Source organism: Rhipicephalus microplus, chromosome 1 (genome assembly GCF_043290135.1).
Source record: "Rhipicephalus microplus isolate Deutch F79 chromosome 1, USDA_Rmic, whole genome shotgun sequence".
Lineage (NCBI taxonomy): Eukaryota > Metazoa > Arthropoda > Arachnida > Ixodida > Ixodidae > Rhipicephalus > Rhipicephalus microplus.
In genome coordinates this window covers 149,942,706-149,961,895 of record NC_134700.1, presented here as the reverse complement: position 1 = coordinate 149,961,895, position 19,190 = coordinate 149,942,706, and the positions used below count along the sequence as shown (strand labels likewise).

At 43.8% G+C, this 19,190-nt stretch overlaps 1 protein-coding gene across 3 annotated transcripts; it reads right to left on the bottom strand.

Moving 5' to 3' along the window:
• Positions 1-16,672: 16,672 nt before the first annotated feature.
• Positions 16,673-18,917, bottom strand: LOC119177746 (NPC intracellular cholesterol transporter 1). 3 transcript variants are annotated; one of them, XM_075887468.1, is made up of 2 exons: positions 18,901-18,917; positions 16,673-18,069 (listed from the first exon to the last, which is right to left on the bottom strand). In XM_075887468.1, the coding sequence occupies exon 2, from the start codon at positions 17,952-17,954 to the stop codon at positions 17,184-17,186; it is 771 nt and encodes a 256-aa protein (XP_075743583.1). In that variant the 5' UTR covers positions 17,955-18,069; positions 18,901-18,917; the 3' UTR covers positions 16,673-17,183. The 3 variants fall into 3 exon arrangements, with proteins under 3 accessions (XP_075743583.1, XP_037284818.1, XP_075743582.1); XM_037428921.2 differs by lacking the exon at positions 18,901-18,917 and adding an exon at positions 18,399-18,558; XM_075887467.1 differs by lacking the exon at positions 18,901-18,917 and adding an exon at positions 18,141-18,310.
• Between the last annotated feature and the right edge of the window lie 273 nt (positions 18,918-19,190).

Sequence of the window (19,190 nt, the reverse complement as noted above, 5' to 3'; positions counted from 1 at the left end):
AAGTAAATTGATTGTATATGCTATAGTTTATCTAGAAAATACAGAGGTGTTACAAGATACACAGTACTATTAGAACATTAGAACGACGCAGGACTCGGGGAGAAGTGTCACAGTACCCAGCAAACGATGTTTCGCTTTGTTGTGACTCTGAGTCCTGCGGGTCTCAGCTTGGTAGCGGGCCCCCGTCCGAGGACCCAAATTTTTTCAGTATGGTGACATTTCAGGCGCAGGACAGAACTCCAAATCCTGGCATTTGTTTATTTGTTCTCCCAACTCAAGACCAAGGTGTTCTCCATACTTAGTTCTATTTTACCTATTCAACCGGCTACGCATCCCTTCGCATTTTAGGTATTTTAATAATACAACCACTAGGACATTTGTGAATCCATTTGGTTAAATACTCTAAAAGAAGTAAGACGGGAAAATTCAGGATGCACGGAATTTCAACATTCAGCTGCTTGAGCGGAGATACCTTGCGCAGACTGTACTCTGCAGTCGTACTTGGTATCTCTGTCACGTGGTGCAAACACATTGGCATATCATGCGATTGCTGCTGTCTGCCTTGTGTTCTTTTGCGTGTCTTTTTTGGTCAGGTGGTGTTAAGCTAATCTCTCGTGTGGCACTAGGACAGGAGTGTTCCCAGGGAGGCTTTTCTTTCCCTTCGGTGTTCATACGCTGCCGGCAACTGGCCCTACGCTTCCTATTGCGCCTTTTACAGGTAGAAGAATGCCCCATGTGAACTCACGCATAATATGTTCTAGGCACTCACCTTCAGCATATCATGCCTAATGTGCATCTAAACAGGGGCACACGATCAGTAATAGTTTTTCTATTTTGTACAACAGCTGTTCTATTTTTCTGCCAATAACAGCCGACCAGTCATGGGGTGGATATGTCGAACAATTCTATTGTTGACACAACTTCCTTGTTGATCCCGTTAGTTCTTCCGGTTTACCGCATTCGCTCTAGTCGCGTGTCTTAGAGCGCGCTGATTGCCTAGCCACCTCCGGCACTTCATGGGACGGTTGGGGTGGGGTGTGCTTTCTACCCTTGACCGCCTCGAAAGGAGGAGGATGGTCCAGTCAGTAACATGTCTGAACTGCTCCCTACGGAAAACAAATCAGCGTGTTCTGAGGCAATGCGTCATGGTTCGTGTTTTCTGCAGGGCTGTGCATGCTGGATATCTCAGTCTCAGAGTAAACCGCTTCGTTTGAGGCCGCTTTGCCCGACTTCTCATTGTCGCTGGTGCTTACTGTCTTGGGCTCATTTGCGGCGAGGCAGTCACAGCAGGCCGTCAGAAACATCGGCGTAATATCAGAAAAATCTGTTTACAGTCGCTCTACAGAGCGACTGTAAACAGATAGCAGCTTGTGCACGTTGCCCTATTGAGCGACTGTGCACAGGGCTGCTATATGTTTTGTAGGAGGAACTGTTCTTTCTCGGTGAGGAAGAATACCTTCGGCACTGGTTTTGTGCTTTTTTTTGTTGGTCTGTGGTGGAGGAGTGAAGCTTGTCTTTCGGTCTGCCTGGTTTCGGTAGGGTGATGTCTGTTCACTGCCGGCAAAAATGCGGTGTACGCAACGTGTACATATTCACGTTTTTTTTCGCCATGTAACGTACATATGTATGAACAAATGTTTGTAACAAACTTTTTGGTATGTGCAGGTTCTGTTCGGTTGAAATGTTTTGTTGAAAGGTTATATCCACTCGCTGTCAGAACAAAATTTTCTGAACACACACTTATACATTGCAAACGCGCGACATCATGCAGAAGAAAAAAAAAACACACCACTTACGAACATAAGTGTTCGTGTGATCATTCTGGTTTTCTTTGATAAGAAAAAAGAGCTTTTAAATTGATTGAGCATGATTATTTACTAACCGTTGTACATGCAATCGTTTTCCCGAACAATTTTCTTCACCTCACTTATACAATGCATACAAATTTAGAAAGTAGCATATACATGAATGCCCGTGAGAGTCACCATTTTTTTTTTCACGCGAGGGGTGCTCCTTCTTTTCAACTTTTACCCTTGCCCTAGAACTTTTCTTAAGGGCCTTAAACATGACCTACATCTCTTTCTTGCAATGTCGTACCCAAGAGGCGGGAAGAGTTCAAACCCTCCCCAAAATGTTTCGTCCAACATCCGCCGCCCTGCCACTTACTATACTTATTTTTTGGTCGCTTCGCGCTGACATGATTTAGAAACTACGCCCTGCTTATCACAATATCATTGCTGGGCGCTTTTACAAAGAATAATGTCTGCATGCGGAAAAACGTGTTGCGGTGTTTCTCAAGGCTTAACACTCAGTGACATTTTGGGCAGCAATCTCGGCCGTGTGTGTTTCAAGTTGGCTCGGCGACGGGAATAATGCTCAATCGGTGGTCATATACTTGTAACCGCCGGAACAGATCTCGCCAGAGTCGATCACTACGATAGTTTTCAATGGACAGAGGTTAGTTTTATAGAAAATAGCCAGGCACAGTTCCAAAGTCTGATAGGCCACGTTCAAGCATATTACAGGGTGACTCTTCGTACGTGTGCTAAGATACACTCGAGCCAGAGAATAGAATTTCTATTGAACCTTCGCATGTTCTGCTAACATGTAAACACACACACACACACACGCACACATGTGCACGTGCATGAGAGAATATTTGGTTTATACACATAACGCGGCTTGTATGCTAGTGTACAATATATTTACACATACTTTATTATGCCCTTACGTGTAAGGCACTAAGAAGTGTTGTCTAGTGACGAAGATGCAACACAGGCAAACGTGCAGGATAACCACAGCCTTAGAAAGGCCTACTAAAATACTCATCATGTAACTTAGGCACATAAATATAAAAGATAGTGGTCATAACCCTAAAGCAGCGTAGAAATGCAGCGTGGGAAGCTATAGTGAGCGCAAGTTTTATTGTTCAGCACTGTGGCAAACAGCGCAAGAATAAGGAGCATAAAGCTGAAAAAATATACGACAAATTATATATATGGATTCGCATCATCAGTTCGTTTCTTTACATTGACATGACTAGAAGGACACACCGAGAAGTTTTTACAACGCACGACACGAAATGCACACAATGAAGAAACATGGGTGGGTGTGTTACCACGTAAAATTACGAGCAATATACATAGTCACCATAATTTTTTTACAAAAATGAAACTCTGTGCATGAAATGTTTCACGCCACAAAACAGACTCATTACATAGCGAAGTATTGTTTATTATCTTTTTAATTGAAACAAAGACTATCCTGCGCATTACATGCCACATTCTATGCCCCATGCGTTACCCTAAATTTGCGAGAATTACCACATGCAAATTTGGGTTGTTGCAGTGCCATTCACACCTTTCGTATCCGCTAACAACGTCCGCAAATGAAAGGTGCCACTGAAAAGCGAGGAGTAGGCAACGGGAGAGAACGGAATCACTCTGATATGCTGTCAAAGTCATGTCCTACAAAAACTAAATTTATGGTGTTTAAAAGTGCTTAGAGGTCATTATCTACTATTCCCTTAATACAACTTGGTATGCATTCCATTTCTGCTTGTTCTGATGTCATCTTTCTTGGCATACATCTTGACCCATGCCTTACCTTTCGCAGTCACTTTAACCTTATTAAGCAGAATACGACGTTTAGTATCCGCGCATTAATCAAAGCTCGCCCTTTCTTTTCCCGTGAAGCTCTACTGGCGCTGTATTTTGCGTTCATTCATAGTCATATTACTTACGGTGTAGTCTCATGGGGCAACACTTATGCTGGTCATTTATCATCAATACAGCACATTTAAATCCAGTCAATACGCATTGTCACTTCTAGCTCTTCGCAATCGAACGCCTACACATTACTATGATCTTACAGTATCTTGCCAGTAAATCTTTTGTTCCGGTTGAATCAAGTGACCTTATTCCACAAATCGCGGTATAATCAACTGGCATTCCCACTTATTGCATTTGATCTTTTGCAGAATAATAATAAGACCAGGTTTGCGGCTGATAAAAATATCCTGCTAGCCCCCACTCATACTAATTATGGGCAAAAACCTTCCGCTTTCAGTGCGATATCCTTTAGGAATTCCAGAGCATTAAGCGTTGCACTTCATTTCTCTTGTTCAAAAAGTTCGTCAAAAATAATTTTCTCGAATAACCATACTTTTGAACGTTTACCTGTTTGACTCGTTTGTTCTCCGGTTCTTTTTATACCATGTTACGTGTTTTGGTTTGATTTTTGAAGCAAACGTGTATTTTGATGTCCGTATATTGTAAGAATTTTCTGTTGCTCTGTATAAATTTTGCCGTCATTTTGTATCGACAAACCGAGGGTCCCAGTGAAGTCTCTGGCTCTAGGACACTCGTCTGTATATCCTAGATTTTGTAACTTGTGTTTGGAAATAATAAAACTTGAAACTTGAAAGTGATTTTAAGCAATATGTCGTATATACAGTTGAACTTGCCTCCTTACAGCTGGATGAAAAGTAGCGCGTACTGACTTTACCAAAACCGTCTTCTTTACCCCCCGCCAGGGTGGTCCAGTGATTATGGTGCCATATTGCTGACCCACAGGTAGCGGGATTGAATCCCTGTTGTATTTTTGATGTAGGCGAAAATGCTTGAGGCCCGTGAACTTTGATTTAGGTGCATCCTAATGAACCATAGTAAAGTTTCTGGAGCACCTCACTACAACGTCTCTCGTAGTCATATCGTGGTTTTGGGATGTTAAACCCCACGAACTGATTATTAACCCAAATGTTTTTACTGTTGTTCAGAACATGTATTCAAGAATAACCTCAGTTGACTTTCATCTTTGATTGAGCTTGTACCTATACGGTTGATGTTACACACACATTCTGCTGAAGCCGTCTACATTCCCGGTAAAGTACAGAAAGAATGTTGTCAGGGCGGACTTTTATTTCACAGTGGATGTTCAGAGAGCGATGCCAAACAATCTTTCATTTGTTGTTCTAGCTCCCGTAATCCGTAAACATGTTGTTCCGTAATCTTGTATCTTCAGGACTTCACGGAAATACAAGAAATATTAAAAAACGCAAAAACCTCAAAGAAACTGAAATCTACATTCAGAATGATTACTCCTGTTGCACACTTCGTTGACGTAAACTGCTGTGGGAAAGTGGAAAAATTGACAAAGCAAATGGCAAAAAGCCATATCTTGTACACGATAAGTTATGGATTGATGACGAGACTTTTGTGTGGGACGATAGCAAGAACATGCGCATGAAAGTTTTAACCGTTCCAAAGCCATCATCAGTTTCAATCGCAGTTAGTGCATGACAAGCTCCTCACCGATGTAATCAAAATTTGCGCCTCCTTAATATTAATGCTCAAAGCATTGTTAACCAAACTGTAAAACTCGAAAGTATATTGTTAACCTACACACCCCACATCACCGTCCTTACGGGAACTTGGTTAAGCGATAATCATTCTGATGAAGATATAGTGCCGGAAAGCTACAAAATAATTAGACGAGATAGACCGAATCGTGGTGGTGGCGTCGCTGTTGTCTTGAATATTCACGCAACCGCTATTATTTTGGATCAAATAGAAGATAATGAAAGCTTATGCCTACAGTTAAACGTCTTTGGAAATACAATTACCTCAATTGACATTTACCGTCCCCCGTCTTCAGAAATAGAACTTTTAACCAAGCTTTATGATTATTCACTTAAACATTCCAAAAACCACTTGATTATTTCCGGTGATTCTAATCTCTCGAACATCAACTGTGCTAAGTTACGCTCTCCATGTTTTAGCGATCAAGTTGTTCTTGATATTATGTAGGCGTGCGATCTTGACCAAGCTGTAGGAACTCCAACACGCGTTCAGGAAAATCTGCCATCCATTCTTGATCTCGTTTTTAATATTAAAAGTTTCTCCTATGTATATGTATCTGCAGAAGACGGTCTGTCCGACCATAAGCTTGTCTCTTTAGGGACGAAGCTCCTTATAGCGGCACCCGTTCGTCCCTCGTAGCCGTTGTAGTAGTGTGTAACAAGTATAACATTTTGACCTCCAAGGTGGTGCCGGTGAGAGATTTCTTCTGTGCGTTGTTGAACAATAAAAAAATAGGGCTGAATGTACATACCAATGGCTGCTAATGAGGAGTAAGAGACAGGAACATTCGGCTTTTAGTTAACGCGCACGCTGCGATTTTCATTAGCAGCCATTAGCATGTACATTGAGCACTATCTGACAAGAAAAGGTTGCTACGTTATACTCGCTGTGGCTAACTTCCTTGGTTTTAGAAAGGTTTAGCGAGCGTTGGGCCGCCGTGCCATGAATACGGTGAACTAGTATATACGATGAACTCAAGGTGGTTAAAGGTGGAGAGTAGACAAGAAGCGCAAGCCGTAAGAAAGGGCGCGTGTGCCTCCTCTCGTTCAGTCTTTGGAATGTCCACTGGATGGTGGTGCTTCTATGAGGAATATATGATGAAAAGATGTGAGATGGTGGTATTTGGAGTGTTGAATAGGTGGACGAACAGATACACAGACGAATGCATGGACGGACGCATAGATGGCTGCACGGACGGATGGACGCATGGATGGACGTAGGAGCAGATGCATGGACGAAAGCAGGGACGGACGCACAGATGAACGCGCGGACGCCCGAACAAACGCACGCACGGACGGGCGGATGGACGCACGGGCGGCCACACAGACGCACGCATGCATGGATGGACGGAAGCAAGAACGAATGGACGGACGGATGCTTCGCCCCACTATCCATCATTCACTCCGTGGATATGCTGCCATTTTATCTCATGTTGTGTAGTAGATTTATCTGATCAGGTACCCTTACAGAAAAAAATTATTAAAGACTTTAGTAGGGCTAATGATGAATCTATTCTCGACTATCTTCGTTTGTCTTTCGACGGATTTTCAAACAAGGATGATAACTTTCTGCGGAAAAAGTTCTGGTTGCTGTGTGAGTTTTGCCTCAAAAACTTCACTCCAAACAAAGCTAAAAAGTCAAACCACAGAAACCCTTGGATAACCAGAGAAATTATTCACTTAACGAGCAAGGTTAAGAAAACGAAAAGCCGGCAGCCGAAAGGCCTGCTGTGTCAAAAGTTGAAAGATACACTTGCTAATAATATACGCGCAGCTAAACCCCATTACTTCTCGGTGACCCTGCCACAGTTCCTAAAAAAGAGATCTGCCATAATTCTGGCGCAAACTTCAGCCTAACAAAAGAAAAATCACTTGAATGTGTTAAGCTCGGAGATGAGATTATCCAAGATTCTAAGCAAATCGAGATTGAATTTAACCGCTATTTCCAGTCAGTGTTTTCTGACCCGTCCGTGTGTGCCAATTCAAATGATAACTATATTAAGGTTGATCCAGATCTCACAACATTTCAAGGCGTATTTTCCATGCTTCTTAATATCAAATCTAAATCGTCATGTGGCCCAGACAACATTCCTAATGTATTTCTTCGTCGCTACGCCGAGTGACTCGCACGTTTCCTGGTTGTAATTTTTCGCTCGTCCTTGTCGCAAGGCATTGTCCCGAAAGATTGGCTCATCGCCCGGGTGGTCCCTGTCTTTAAAAAAAGGAAATAATGCCATCATAATAAACTCTAGGCCCATATCACTAACTATGTCGAGTTGTAAACTCATGGAGCACATTATTTCGAACTACATTTCGAACTTTTTAGATGAGCGTAATACTCTGTCACCATTTTAGCATGGGTTTCGTAAGGGCCTTTCTACCACTACTTATCTTATTACTTCTATTCATTCCTTCTCTGCAGTAATTGCCAAATCAGACCAAATCGATGTAGTTTTCATAGACTTCAGCGAAGCCTTCGACAGAATTTCCCATTCAAAGTTAATTTTGAAGCTTAATTTAATGGGTCTTCCATCTACAATCGTAAACTGGTTAAAATCTTACCTGCATTCCCACGTTCAATTTGTAGATAAAAATGGTTCTCATTCAGACTTCCTTTTTGCTAATTCCGGCGTTCCCCAGGGAAGTGTTCTGGGACCGTTACTTTTCCTGATATATATTAACGATGTAGTATCATGTGTTGAAAAAGGCGTTGAAATACGATTATTTGCAGATGATTGTTTGTTATCCAGCACAATAATTTTTCTTCCATTGATCAGCAATTTCTAAACGATAGCCTTGACGCAATAAGTAATTGGTGCGACCTTTGGGATATGGAACTAAATACTGAGAAAACCGTATTTATGCGTATTACTAACAAAAAGCAACCATATAAACACACAATTAATGCTCTTCCTATCTTGCGAACTGATAGCTTTCAATATCTTAGCGTTACAATTACTAGTGATCTAACATGATCCTCCCATATTCTTATATTTCCATATTCTTAAGTATGCTCCTCAGCACGACGAAAAATAGGCCTACTAAGACATGAAGTGAAAAATTCGCGTGCGAACATAAAGCTTCTTGCGTATAACTCAATATTGCGACCATGCCTTCAATACGCATGCATAGTCCGGGATCCACATACTAAAAGAGACAATGTCAATCTCGAAAAAAATCCAAAGATTAACCGTCTGCTTCATTTACAACCGATACCACAGTCATGACTCCACGACAGAACTAATGAAAATGAATAAAATCCCTACTTTGCAATCTCGACGCAAAATGATTAGGCTAAAATTTATTTTCCAATCATCACACGAGAATATCAGACTCGAAACATCGGCCTTCCTGCCTCTGTTATCATCGCGTCTCACAAGGAATTACCATTCTGCAAAGTTCACGCCTATCACAGCGCGTACAAACAATGTTAAGTATTCCTTTTTTCCTCGCACTATAACCGACTGGAATAACCTTCCGCATGAAATTCTTTCATCCGATAATGTGCTGAAATCTAATGATCAATTTTTTGGCTTGTGAATTTCGTATTATTATTTCACAGTGTTTTTCGAAATAATTTGTGTTGTCCTGTTTATTGTTTTTACCTCGGTAAAGATTGTATGATTGATCTAACGGCTCTGTAACACCCCCACTCCTGCTTGGGCCTAATTGTGGCCTGCAGGATAAAAAATAAATAAATAAATGAATAAATAAATAAACATTTAATAAAAATAGCTCTCAGGTGCAACTTCAGGCGTCTCAGCGATGAAAAAAGCGCTCTGCTTCAGCTGTGCTCACCGGCAGAGTTGCCGGAATCTTTAAAAGAAGGTGCACATTTGGGAAGAATACCTTTGGGCAACAGCTTGCATCACATACATGCTCAGTGTTTCTCGCTTTTCTCGCCGTCATTTCGCAGGCCATACTGCTGACTCCCTTTGCAATGCCAAAGTTGAGATAATGTTCGAGTACACGTCAGCCAACTTCTCGGCAGTGGGAGGAGTGGCAGATTCGAGAATATTCTGTGACAGAAGCGAAGAAAGCATCTTCAAGGTGTGCCGATGCCTTTTAAAGCACTCATTGACGTGGTATAGTAAATAGTCCATAAAAGTCCAGAAATACTGAAAGCCTAAAGTGCTCTTCCACGCCAGCCACTGGTAAGCTGCCTGCCTGTGACAAACGACATTCTCATTTTCGCCAGTTGTCAAGTGTGCACTGGGAGCAGCGTCGCTTTTCGGAAAATAATCATCAAGCGTTATACCGTACAGCGTTTCAGCGCGACCATCGAGTCTCATGGAAGGACGCTGATCGACCCATGACACGAACTACCAAGCAATACGTGTAGGCAGCGTATTTCAAGGGGGTGACTTCGCATCGCTAGGAAGCAAGGAGCTCAGCAATGTTCGGGCAGGGACCCTCAGTGCGAGAAACGAGAACTTTAGAGACGATACATGTCGTCTAGTAAAGTTCCGCCTTAAACACTAGCGCTCGTTTCTCGCCTGGCGGAAAGATTCGTGGGCATACAATTCCCTCACTTCCCTTCAGGGGTCGGTAAGGTCGCGCTAGCCCAGTATCTTAGTCTGCGTACGAGATGACTCACGTTTGCGATTGCGCCCATATGAAAGGCTGGTAGTTTTTGTCGCGTTGTGATGAAATACCAGAAACGTGAATTAACGCAAATGAGGTGATGGCAGTAGTGAAATTTCAGCGACTCACAACTGAATGTCCGAAACATACAACCAACAGGCATAGATGGTGCACAGTAGAGCGTATACGTAAACTCGTGTTGCATGCGCTGGCAGTTATCGTCGGAGTTTGCGTGTTATGGGAAATGTATTATGGTGCAGTATGCTCTGAGCAACTCCGGAGTTCATTTCTTCGGCACTAATGAACCGTTCTTTGAAGATTTTGTGCGGTTCGATGCTGCTCCTGTTCACGCTGGTGTAAGTGCTGTAACTTGAATGCACGTATGCTGCGTGGTGAAATAGTCTGTACAGTTCTGAATCTGTTCAGGTAAAGGGAAAAGTCGGCAGCACGCTTGAAAACAACGGAAGACACCTTGCCGCAACGCTACCGTTCAAGGAAGCCAAATGAAGAAAGCTACAAAAAATAAACGAGAACATAGCGCGTTTTTTTGTGCGTATCTAAGTGTTTTAGCGCATATACGCAGTTACCAAGCTAGTCTTATGTCAGTGGGTATATTCTGTTCACACGTGCACTTTTGATTGAGACATCTACATAGAAGTGACATGCGGTCCATACATATCGCTTCTATCTGTGTCCACACATCTAGATCATTAGGTTTTCTACGCCGAAACCTATAGTGCTGCCTCCGATATGAAAACTGTCTTATCTTGCTCTCATCCGTCCTGAACTTGAGTTCGCATCCTTCATTTGATCACCATATCAGCAATACCTATATAATAGATAAGTTAACGGAACAGAGCTAGTCGATTCATAGCTCGTAATCACAGCCACCCGCCCAGCGTAACACAGATTAAACATAGTCATGCACTCGAGCCACTGAAAATTCGCCGGGACATTTTACTTTTATCACTATTTCACAAACTCATACACACCAACATGCTGCCATCTGTTCGCCTTGATCTCGCACATCGAACTTCAAGCAGACTACATAGCAGCGTGAGCATATCACACATGTACGGCAAAACTAACGCTTTCAACCAGTCGGCTCTTCCACGAGCTATTCTTTTGTGGAATGATTTGCCAGATGATCTTGCGTTAGAGCAAGACCACACACAAAGTTCTGTAATACTCTTAAAAAGTACTTATGCACCAAAAACTGCCGTATCATTTCCTCATAATCTTCTGTGCCAATAGGACTGTTACCCATTGGTCATTTTATCCTCACTTTTCCTGCTTTTTTTTTCTTTTTCTTGCATTCTGTATACTTTTATTTACAGTAAACTCTTTTGTTATTGCTCTTTTTTGCACTGTTGCTAGTTCGTAGTTACTGTCAAAATATGTTATGTGTTTCATCTTCACATTAACTTTCTTTTCTAGTATGTATTGCGCTTACATGTTCATAAGTTGAATTCCATTTTCAATAACAATAAATATTTGGCTATATATATATATATATATATATATATATATATATATATATATATAGCCAAATATCCTGATGAAGGCCAGACTCTAGGCCGAAACGTCGAAATAAACCACGTTGTGACCACTCACGGAGGATCTACTGGACTATATATATATATATATATATATATATATATATATATATATATATATATATATATATATATATATATATATATATATATATATATATATATATATATATATATATATATATATATATATATATATATTTATTCGCAGTTAAGTAAACACACATACAAAGTGATTTAATTAACGTTTCGGCCACGGGTCCGGCCTTCATCAGTGTCCTGATGAAGGCTGGAATCGCGCGCGAAACGTCAATAAAGTCACTTCGTACGTGTGTCTATTTCACTGCGGGTACATTTACCGGGGCCCAGCAAGACTTTTCCAATATATATATATATATATATATATATATATATATATATATATATATATATATATATATATATATATTTATATGTGTGTGTGTGTGTGTATGTGTGTGTGTGTGTGTGTGTGTGTGCGTGTATAAAGCCACCCTGATACAATGGTAGCTTTTGGTCAATTTTTTTTTTACTCTACTGCATGCATCCAAGCATACTTGCGATACGCATTAAGTATTTTTTTTTCTGTAAAATATCCTGCATGCTTCCAGCACCATTTTGCACACGCTCTTTTCGGGCAGAAATTTAGTTGCCCTGTGACTATTGATAGCAATGAAGTACTTCAATCACATCGCCGCGGAGGTCTAGTGACTAAGGTACTCGGCTGTTGACCTGCAGGTTGCGGGATCGAATCCCGGTTGTGGCGGCTGCATTTCCGATGGAGGCGGAAATATTGTAGGCCCGTGTGCTGATTTTTGGGCGCATGTTAAAGACCCCCACGTGGTCTGAATTTTTGGGGCCCACCACTACGGCGTCTACCATAACCATATGGTGATTTCGGGACGTTAAACCCCACATATTTTTCAATAATTCTCACAGTACTTTTACTTACTCTCTTCCCAACCATACGCATGGGAAGAGGGAGAATCACATGACTTGACATACGCGTGCACCATGTGTTGATTGATTGATTTGTGGGGTTTAACGTCCCAAAACCACCATATGATTATGAGAGACGCCGTTGTGGAGGGCTCCGGAAATTTTGACCACCTACAGACCATCTCTTTAAACTACCGCCTATAGTGACGTCACAACGAAAAGCTGATGCCTGTGCCCCCCGCCCCCCGTCGAGTTGGTGTGAGCCCACTCCCCCCCCCCCCCCCCCCCCTAATTCAAATTTCTGGCTACGCCCCTGCTTTCTTGTGTATGCTTCTTTCTAACTTTTTTTCCCTCTGTTCTCTTTTAACGCCTTTCAAACTTTTGCGTTATTGCTTTCTTTCTTTCTAGTTCTCGCTTTCTGTGTCTTTTTACCTCTTTCATGCTTTCTCAACCTGCACTCGTTCTCTAACCGTTCAGAGTTGTTGCATCCACGTCATAGAAATCGGCGTACGTGTCCTTAAAGCGAAGCAGCAGATGAAGGAGAGGTGGAAGAGAGCGCGTGCTTGTTGATGTTGGTGACAGTTGTCAGGTATCAGAAAGCGGTATAACTGAAAGCTTAAAAGCGATGTCGATAAGAAAAAAAAAGTAAAAGAAAAGAAAAGCGCTGTTCACGTGAAATACATATCAGGGTGAAATATCCCACCACGGAAAAATTTCGCCTTCCAGTCGCCTTAGGCGAGCTCAGAGTGGATCCTGCGAAATTTATACGTGCCATTACTCGGCCTGTACGCGCGCTGACGCATTTTAAGCGAAGGGCTTGCGAAATCACCGCAGGATTTACTGAACGAATAACAACTTGTTCGCCCTCTCACGAATCGCTAATTTCTCTGCTGTATGTCCCCTTTGAGAAGAAGGAAGGTGTACATTGCATTCGGCTGCCTTAGATAGCTTGCAGCGCGCACGTGTGGTATTGATCTTAACCTCGTGCGCATGCTATGCTAAGAAAGCTGAGTTTTTTTTTCTTACTTCGTCCTTCTTTATAGCACTTTTAAGGCGGTAAGCGGCTGCCGACTCAGCTAGCGAATGAATGTGGTAGCGGCGGACGCCACCACATTCGAGGTCGAATACGCAGCGCCTCCGAAGGTCGACACGCGTCGGTGATCAAGCACGCGCGTGTGCAAGGTGCGAGACATGTGCAACGCGTGCACCACTAGCTTGGCTAATGGTTGAAGGCTCTACATAGACCAAAAGATAAACCAATAATAATATTTACAAACAAAAATAAAAAAAAGTTGCTGCCACAGTGCCGCATTGGAAGACATCCAAGGAACGCGAATGAAAGGCAATAAGCAAACGTAATGTGCACACGTGCCAGCCTTTTCTTTTTTTCCTTTTTTCCCTGCAAGCGATATAAATGTCTACGAGGCATGATGAAGCGAAGCCATTTCCTGTAATTGTTCTCCGAAGTCTGCATCGGTGGAACCCGCGACTGGCTTGCGATGAATGTAGTACATCCCGGCGATCTTCGTTGCCGAGGCGGGAGCACGGACGGAGGCGTTGCGACAACTCAGACGTATAAATTATACAACGCTGCAACGAAAACCTTGACCGTGTGTGACGTATGTGGTTGAAATGGAGAAAGAAAACAAAATGTTGGTAGGCCACAAATCCTTTCAGCAAGGGCGAAGGAGCACAGCGTTTATGTTAAAACACACAATATCCTACAGTAAACATTGTTCAGTTAACATTGCATGACAACGCTACCAAATATTAGCCACCAGTTCGTGATGAATCGCTGATGTTATAGCCACTGGCAAAAAACTTTGAGCCACCGCCAAGACGTGGTTCACACGTCTATCTATCTATCTATCTATCTATCTATCTATCTATCTATCTATCTATCTATCTATCTATCTATCTATCTATCTATCTATCTATCTATCTATCTATCTATCTATCTATCTAGCCACACTGGACGTGACTGCTGCGGATAGTGTGAGCTCGTGCTTTCTCTATCTCTTTCACCCCCTTACTTATGCGCTGGGTTGCAAATTGGATATAGTATACAGCCTCTCTTACCCGACGTGGTGCTCGACTGTTGAAACGAAGATCGCGGGATCAAATACCACGTGCGGTGGGGGCATTTTGATGGAGATGAAATCTTCGGTAAATTTTGGCCATCTATAGCGAAATGCTATAGATGGCCAAAATTTACCGAAGATTTCACTACGGCGTCCCTTCTTAATGAGATCATGAATCTGACATCAAACTCCGACATTAATTGCAAATGAGCGGAAAGGCTAAGAACAGGAAAGAAGACAACCACCCGTTTGTAGCACGACGCCACAAGGAAATCCGTACGGATTTTTCAGAAAGAAAAGCCTCTTAGTTGCCAGAAAATTTGTCCTGCTCCGGGGTTCGAACCCGGGACCAACGACTTTGCGGGGCGGTCGCTCTACCAATTCAGCTAAACCGGAAGCTAGCAGTTGACAGCGTCAGGTCGAATTTGTCGACAACTCCAAGCACACAGACACGGGTGTTTCCCTTCTTTCCCTTTCTTATACGGCATTTATTATTTAACGTCCTCTCGTTCCCCCCCTCTCTCTCTTTTGTTTCGGTACTTAGAACGGCGTGATCTCTTTAAAATTAATCAGGTGGCGTGCGAGCATGTGCGTTTAGCGCTTAATAACAGTGTGCAGACACTCAAAGGTGACTCAACACGTACTTCCTCTCGCGTGCAGCCGTTTACTCTAAGTCTATTTGTCTATATGTTCAACACCTTGTTGCCCAAGGTATATGTGTGATTGCGCATAGAAATGGTATACACGCGCAAAGCACTCAACAATAATGGACGGGAGAGCTAAATGTCCAGAGTCAATTGTTTGTTGATAAAAGTGTGATGATGTGAATGAAATTACATAGAAAGTAATACTTGCCGAAGGGATGGCTCGCAGGTTTGGTATCTTTGTCCACGGGCTGGTTGATTGATATGTGGGGCTTAACGTCCCAAAACCACCATATGATTAAGAGAGACGCCGTAGTGGAGGGCTCCGGAAATTTCGGCCACCTGGAGTTGTTTAACGTGCACCCAAATTTGTCCACGGGCTGGTGAAGAGCTTGAAAGTTCTCGCTTCAAAGCGGGCTATATAGGTGTAAAGATATTGCTAAGAAATAGTGGTTAAACATCCTGAATACCTTGTGCTACACCATTTAACAATGTAGCCTCAGGCGCACAAAGCAATCATGTATCGTGTGCTATTTGCAAAGACTTTATTTACATGACTCATTTTTCCCAAAATGATTACTGTAATTAAAAAGCCAAACAAAGGAAAAAAAGTAGGAGAACTGAAAATTAGCTCGCGCGATCATAACTTAAAATAGGATAAACACTATGCACTGCTTCATGCTGTGAAGAGTGCAGCCGTCATACTTAAGCTTTATTCTTTTGATACTATACTTGGAGCTCGAGTAGCATACTGATATTCTTGACATGCCTGCTCATCATCACAGAGCAGATAGAATACGCCTGTTTCCATATATCACATAAAGCATGCTACGACACAAATATTTCAGAACGCTGAGCAGACGTACTACGCTTACACACTCACTGCATAAAAAAAAAAGCTATCTTCCTTATGCAAAATGTAGGCGACCACACTGGGAGGCATGTGTGGGTTATTACACAGGCTGTGTTAACTAAGCACACAGAGGGAGACAATTTCTCTGGTCATCATTGCTTTCAGGAACAGAAATATATGATTCTTACGAATGACGGTAACGAAAATCTGGAAAACGCAAGTTCACACGCACAAAAAAAGGTACCTTTTGTCTTCCTAAAAAGGACACAGTGCTTGTCGTTGCAGCGTGATATATCGCACAGCATGGGCTACAAACGAGAGTGGAAACTCAGAGTTGCGATTACTTTGTGGAAGACTCGTATCAAGTTAAGCTAGACTTTGTAGTAATTAGAAATCACTCAGGGTAGCTCCAGGAACTTTAGGCTGATACCAATTATCTGTGAGTTTTAGGCGTCTTAAGCATGCGATAAGAAGGCGCGAGAACCCGGACAGAATTAGCAAGGCGACTCTCGCACAATGTAAAGATCATGTAGATAGGGTTTCGTGTCGTCAGCTTAACAATATTTGTGAGCCCTGGTAATTTATGATATGCACTGTCATATCACATTCTCTGGTGTTTGGGCAGACGGAAACAACTCTACGTTCAAATATTTATTTTCGTGTTGAGAACAAATGAAAACATGCAAACAACAGTTTTGAAAGTAATCTTGACGTGGAAAAGGTGAAGTATTAACGACAGGTAACGAAGCAATGTGACAATCATTCACGTAAAATTTGCTTTAAGCAACAGCGCTGATAGAGGCACAGAGAAGAAAGTTCGCCTATCTTTTTGTCTAAACTTGGCACATCGGTTCATTCCTTTGATATGACTTGGTAAGCCAATTCGTTGAAAAAAAAACACGTCTGTTTAGCTCGACTGCTATGTGGTAAATTGCTCTGCGTCTCCTATACGTAATACTCCGGAAGTAGATCAGCGCTTTACCTGAGTGCCTTGGTTAAAAAGCTGTACTTGATCCTGTTTACAACACGCATGCCCAGACACCCGCTTTAACCACGCACCTGTAATTTGATACCAACGACGTGACCCGAACGCGTCTTTGCTGGAGCATGAACGAGGAGTAACGAGGAATTACTGACAGGTGCACAACACTACGAGCACGCGGACTTGCAGTTTTCGCAGGAACAGGCTTTGACAGAACCCTTGCTCTGGTTGCACGCAAACGTCTCAACAGACAGCGGCTTGAAGACTGCTCCCTCGGGCGTCTTGTGTTCTTTGTCCGTTTGGACGTGCTTGACACTCATAGGTGAGAGTCCACCCTCACTGGGAGACGCTCCGAGAAAGCCCAACCAACGTTCAGCCGTGCAGTCGGTGTGCCAGCGACCGCACATGAAGTTGAAGAGGCTGATAGAAGGTATCTTGCTGCGCGAGTCCTTGCACGAGTCGAACATGCCCCGCACGAACGCAGGCGTGACGTAGAAGTTGAGCGACGAAACGTAACTCTCCTTGTCCTCGTTAACCTCGCTCTTCAGCAGCTGCATGAAGTCGGCCTGTCGCGGCGAGCACAGCATGTGACACATGAGCGCACGGAAGTTGCGGCTGCAGGCGGGACAGTTGTCCAGTCCAATGGCCTTGGCCGACTGCAGGTTCTCGGCGAAGTCCTCTGCCTGGCTGCCGTCGCAACACAGCGGCTGAGTCACGTTGCCAAGCACATCGCCGCACACGGTCTCCAGGACTCCGCGACTGGCGGCGCTCTCGATCGGCTTTGGTTCGCCGCTGTAGACACAAGGCGCCCTGGTGCCGTCGGCGTCGCAGATTCCCCGCATCACGCACTTGCCGGTGTCGCCAACGGAGAACACGGTGCTAGCTGCAGTCACGAAGAAGAGGAGTGCGACGAAGGCTTGTCTGTGTGTTGTCTTCATGATTCCCTTTCACTGACTGACTGATTCGGCGTCGAGTTGATGCTGCTACTGCTGCTTACTGGCTGGGCGCGTCGTCTCCCGTTCTGTTTTCGTCTCGGTGCCGTCGACAGCGTCACTGCAACGGAGCAGAGAGGGAAAAAACAAGAAAGCAATATATATGAAAACGCTGTCTTACACGGCGCGTACACGTCCCGCTCGGCTGATCCCCCCGCTCGCGGATCTCAGCTGCTACGTCGTTGCTTGTTTGCTTTGGCAATCAACCCGTCACACCAGTTGCCGTCGCGGCCACCACCGCTTTGGTTAAAGGGCTGTGAGGACGAAGTTGCAACTACGGTAGCTGCTGCGAAGCGAAAGAGAATGCCCGTGGACCATCGCCACCCAGTGATTGCACCCCATCTGGAGAGGGAAAAAAAGGAGGAGAAATACGCGCCGTTCGGCGCTCACCTCGAAAGGAGCTCCAAAGAGGCACGGTGTAAGTGCAGCTTGAAGAGTGGCGAAAGCGTGCCGGGCGACCGATACGCGCGTGTTCTGCAAACGAATGCCGTCGGGGGGCCGCGGTGAACAAACTGTCTCGGATGGCTGTCGCTCTCTCACCACCGCGATTGATCGAAACCTGAGTAGCGGACCCTTTGATTTCCGCGCGACGGCTTATATCGTCACGCGCTCGTGGTGAAAGGCAATCGACACCCTTACTCACACTCCTCACTGTCTCTTTTTCCTTGTTTCGTTCACTCATCTCCTCTTTGTCTGTAGCGTGGTTTCTCGCATGACTTCCTATAGAGGTTCGAAGGTTTCTGTGCGTGCGCAAGAACGAGTGTGCGGTGTGCGGACGAACAAAGTCTAAAGTGTCACAGCTTTTCTCTCAATTCGTGGATATACTAGCAGGCGATGCAGGAAGAAGAGAGAGCGAAAGCACATCGTAGTCCCCCGGTTCTAATGTACTCACCTGGCTCGATTACCTCCTCGATGACATAGCAGGCCCCTCGCGTCTAAATTGAGCTCGTCTCTTTTCTTTCCTCTTGGTTCGCGAGTTGCTGCGCGAAAGGATTCGTTGACCCGTTTGGCGACTGATTAAACAGGAAGCGTTTTCTCGGTTGCGCTGAATGGCTGGCACCGGCGGGCAAGTATACGCTCGCGGACGCGACACATTTACCCCGTGTTTTCACCTTGTGACTTCGACGTAAGCGAGTGTCTAGCGGAACTTTTCGCATGCACTGCATTTTTTTTCGCGCTCCG

Coding starts and splice junctions, on each gene's coding strand:
- LOC119177746 (XM_075887468.1), bottom strand. CDS start 17,954: ATGAAGACAACACACAGACAAGCCTTCGTCGCACTCCTCTTCTTCGTG.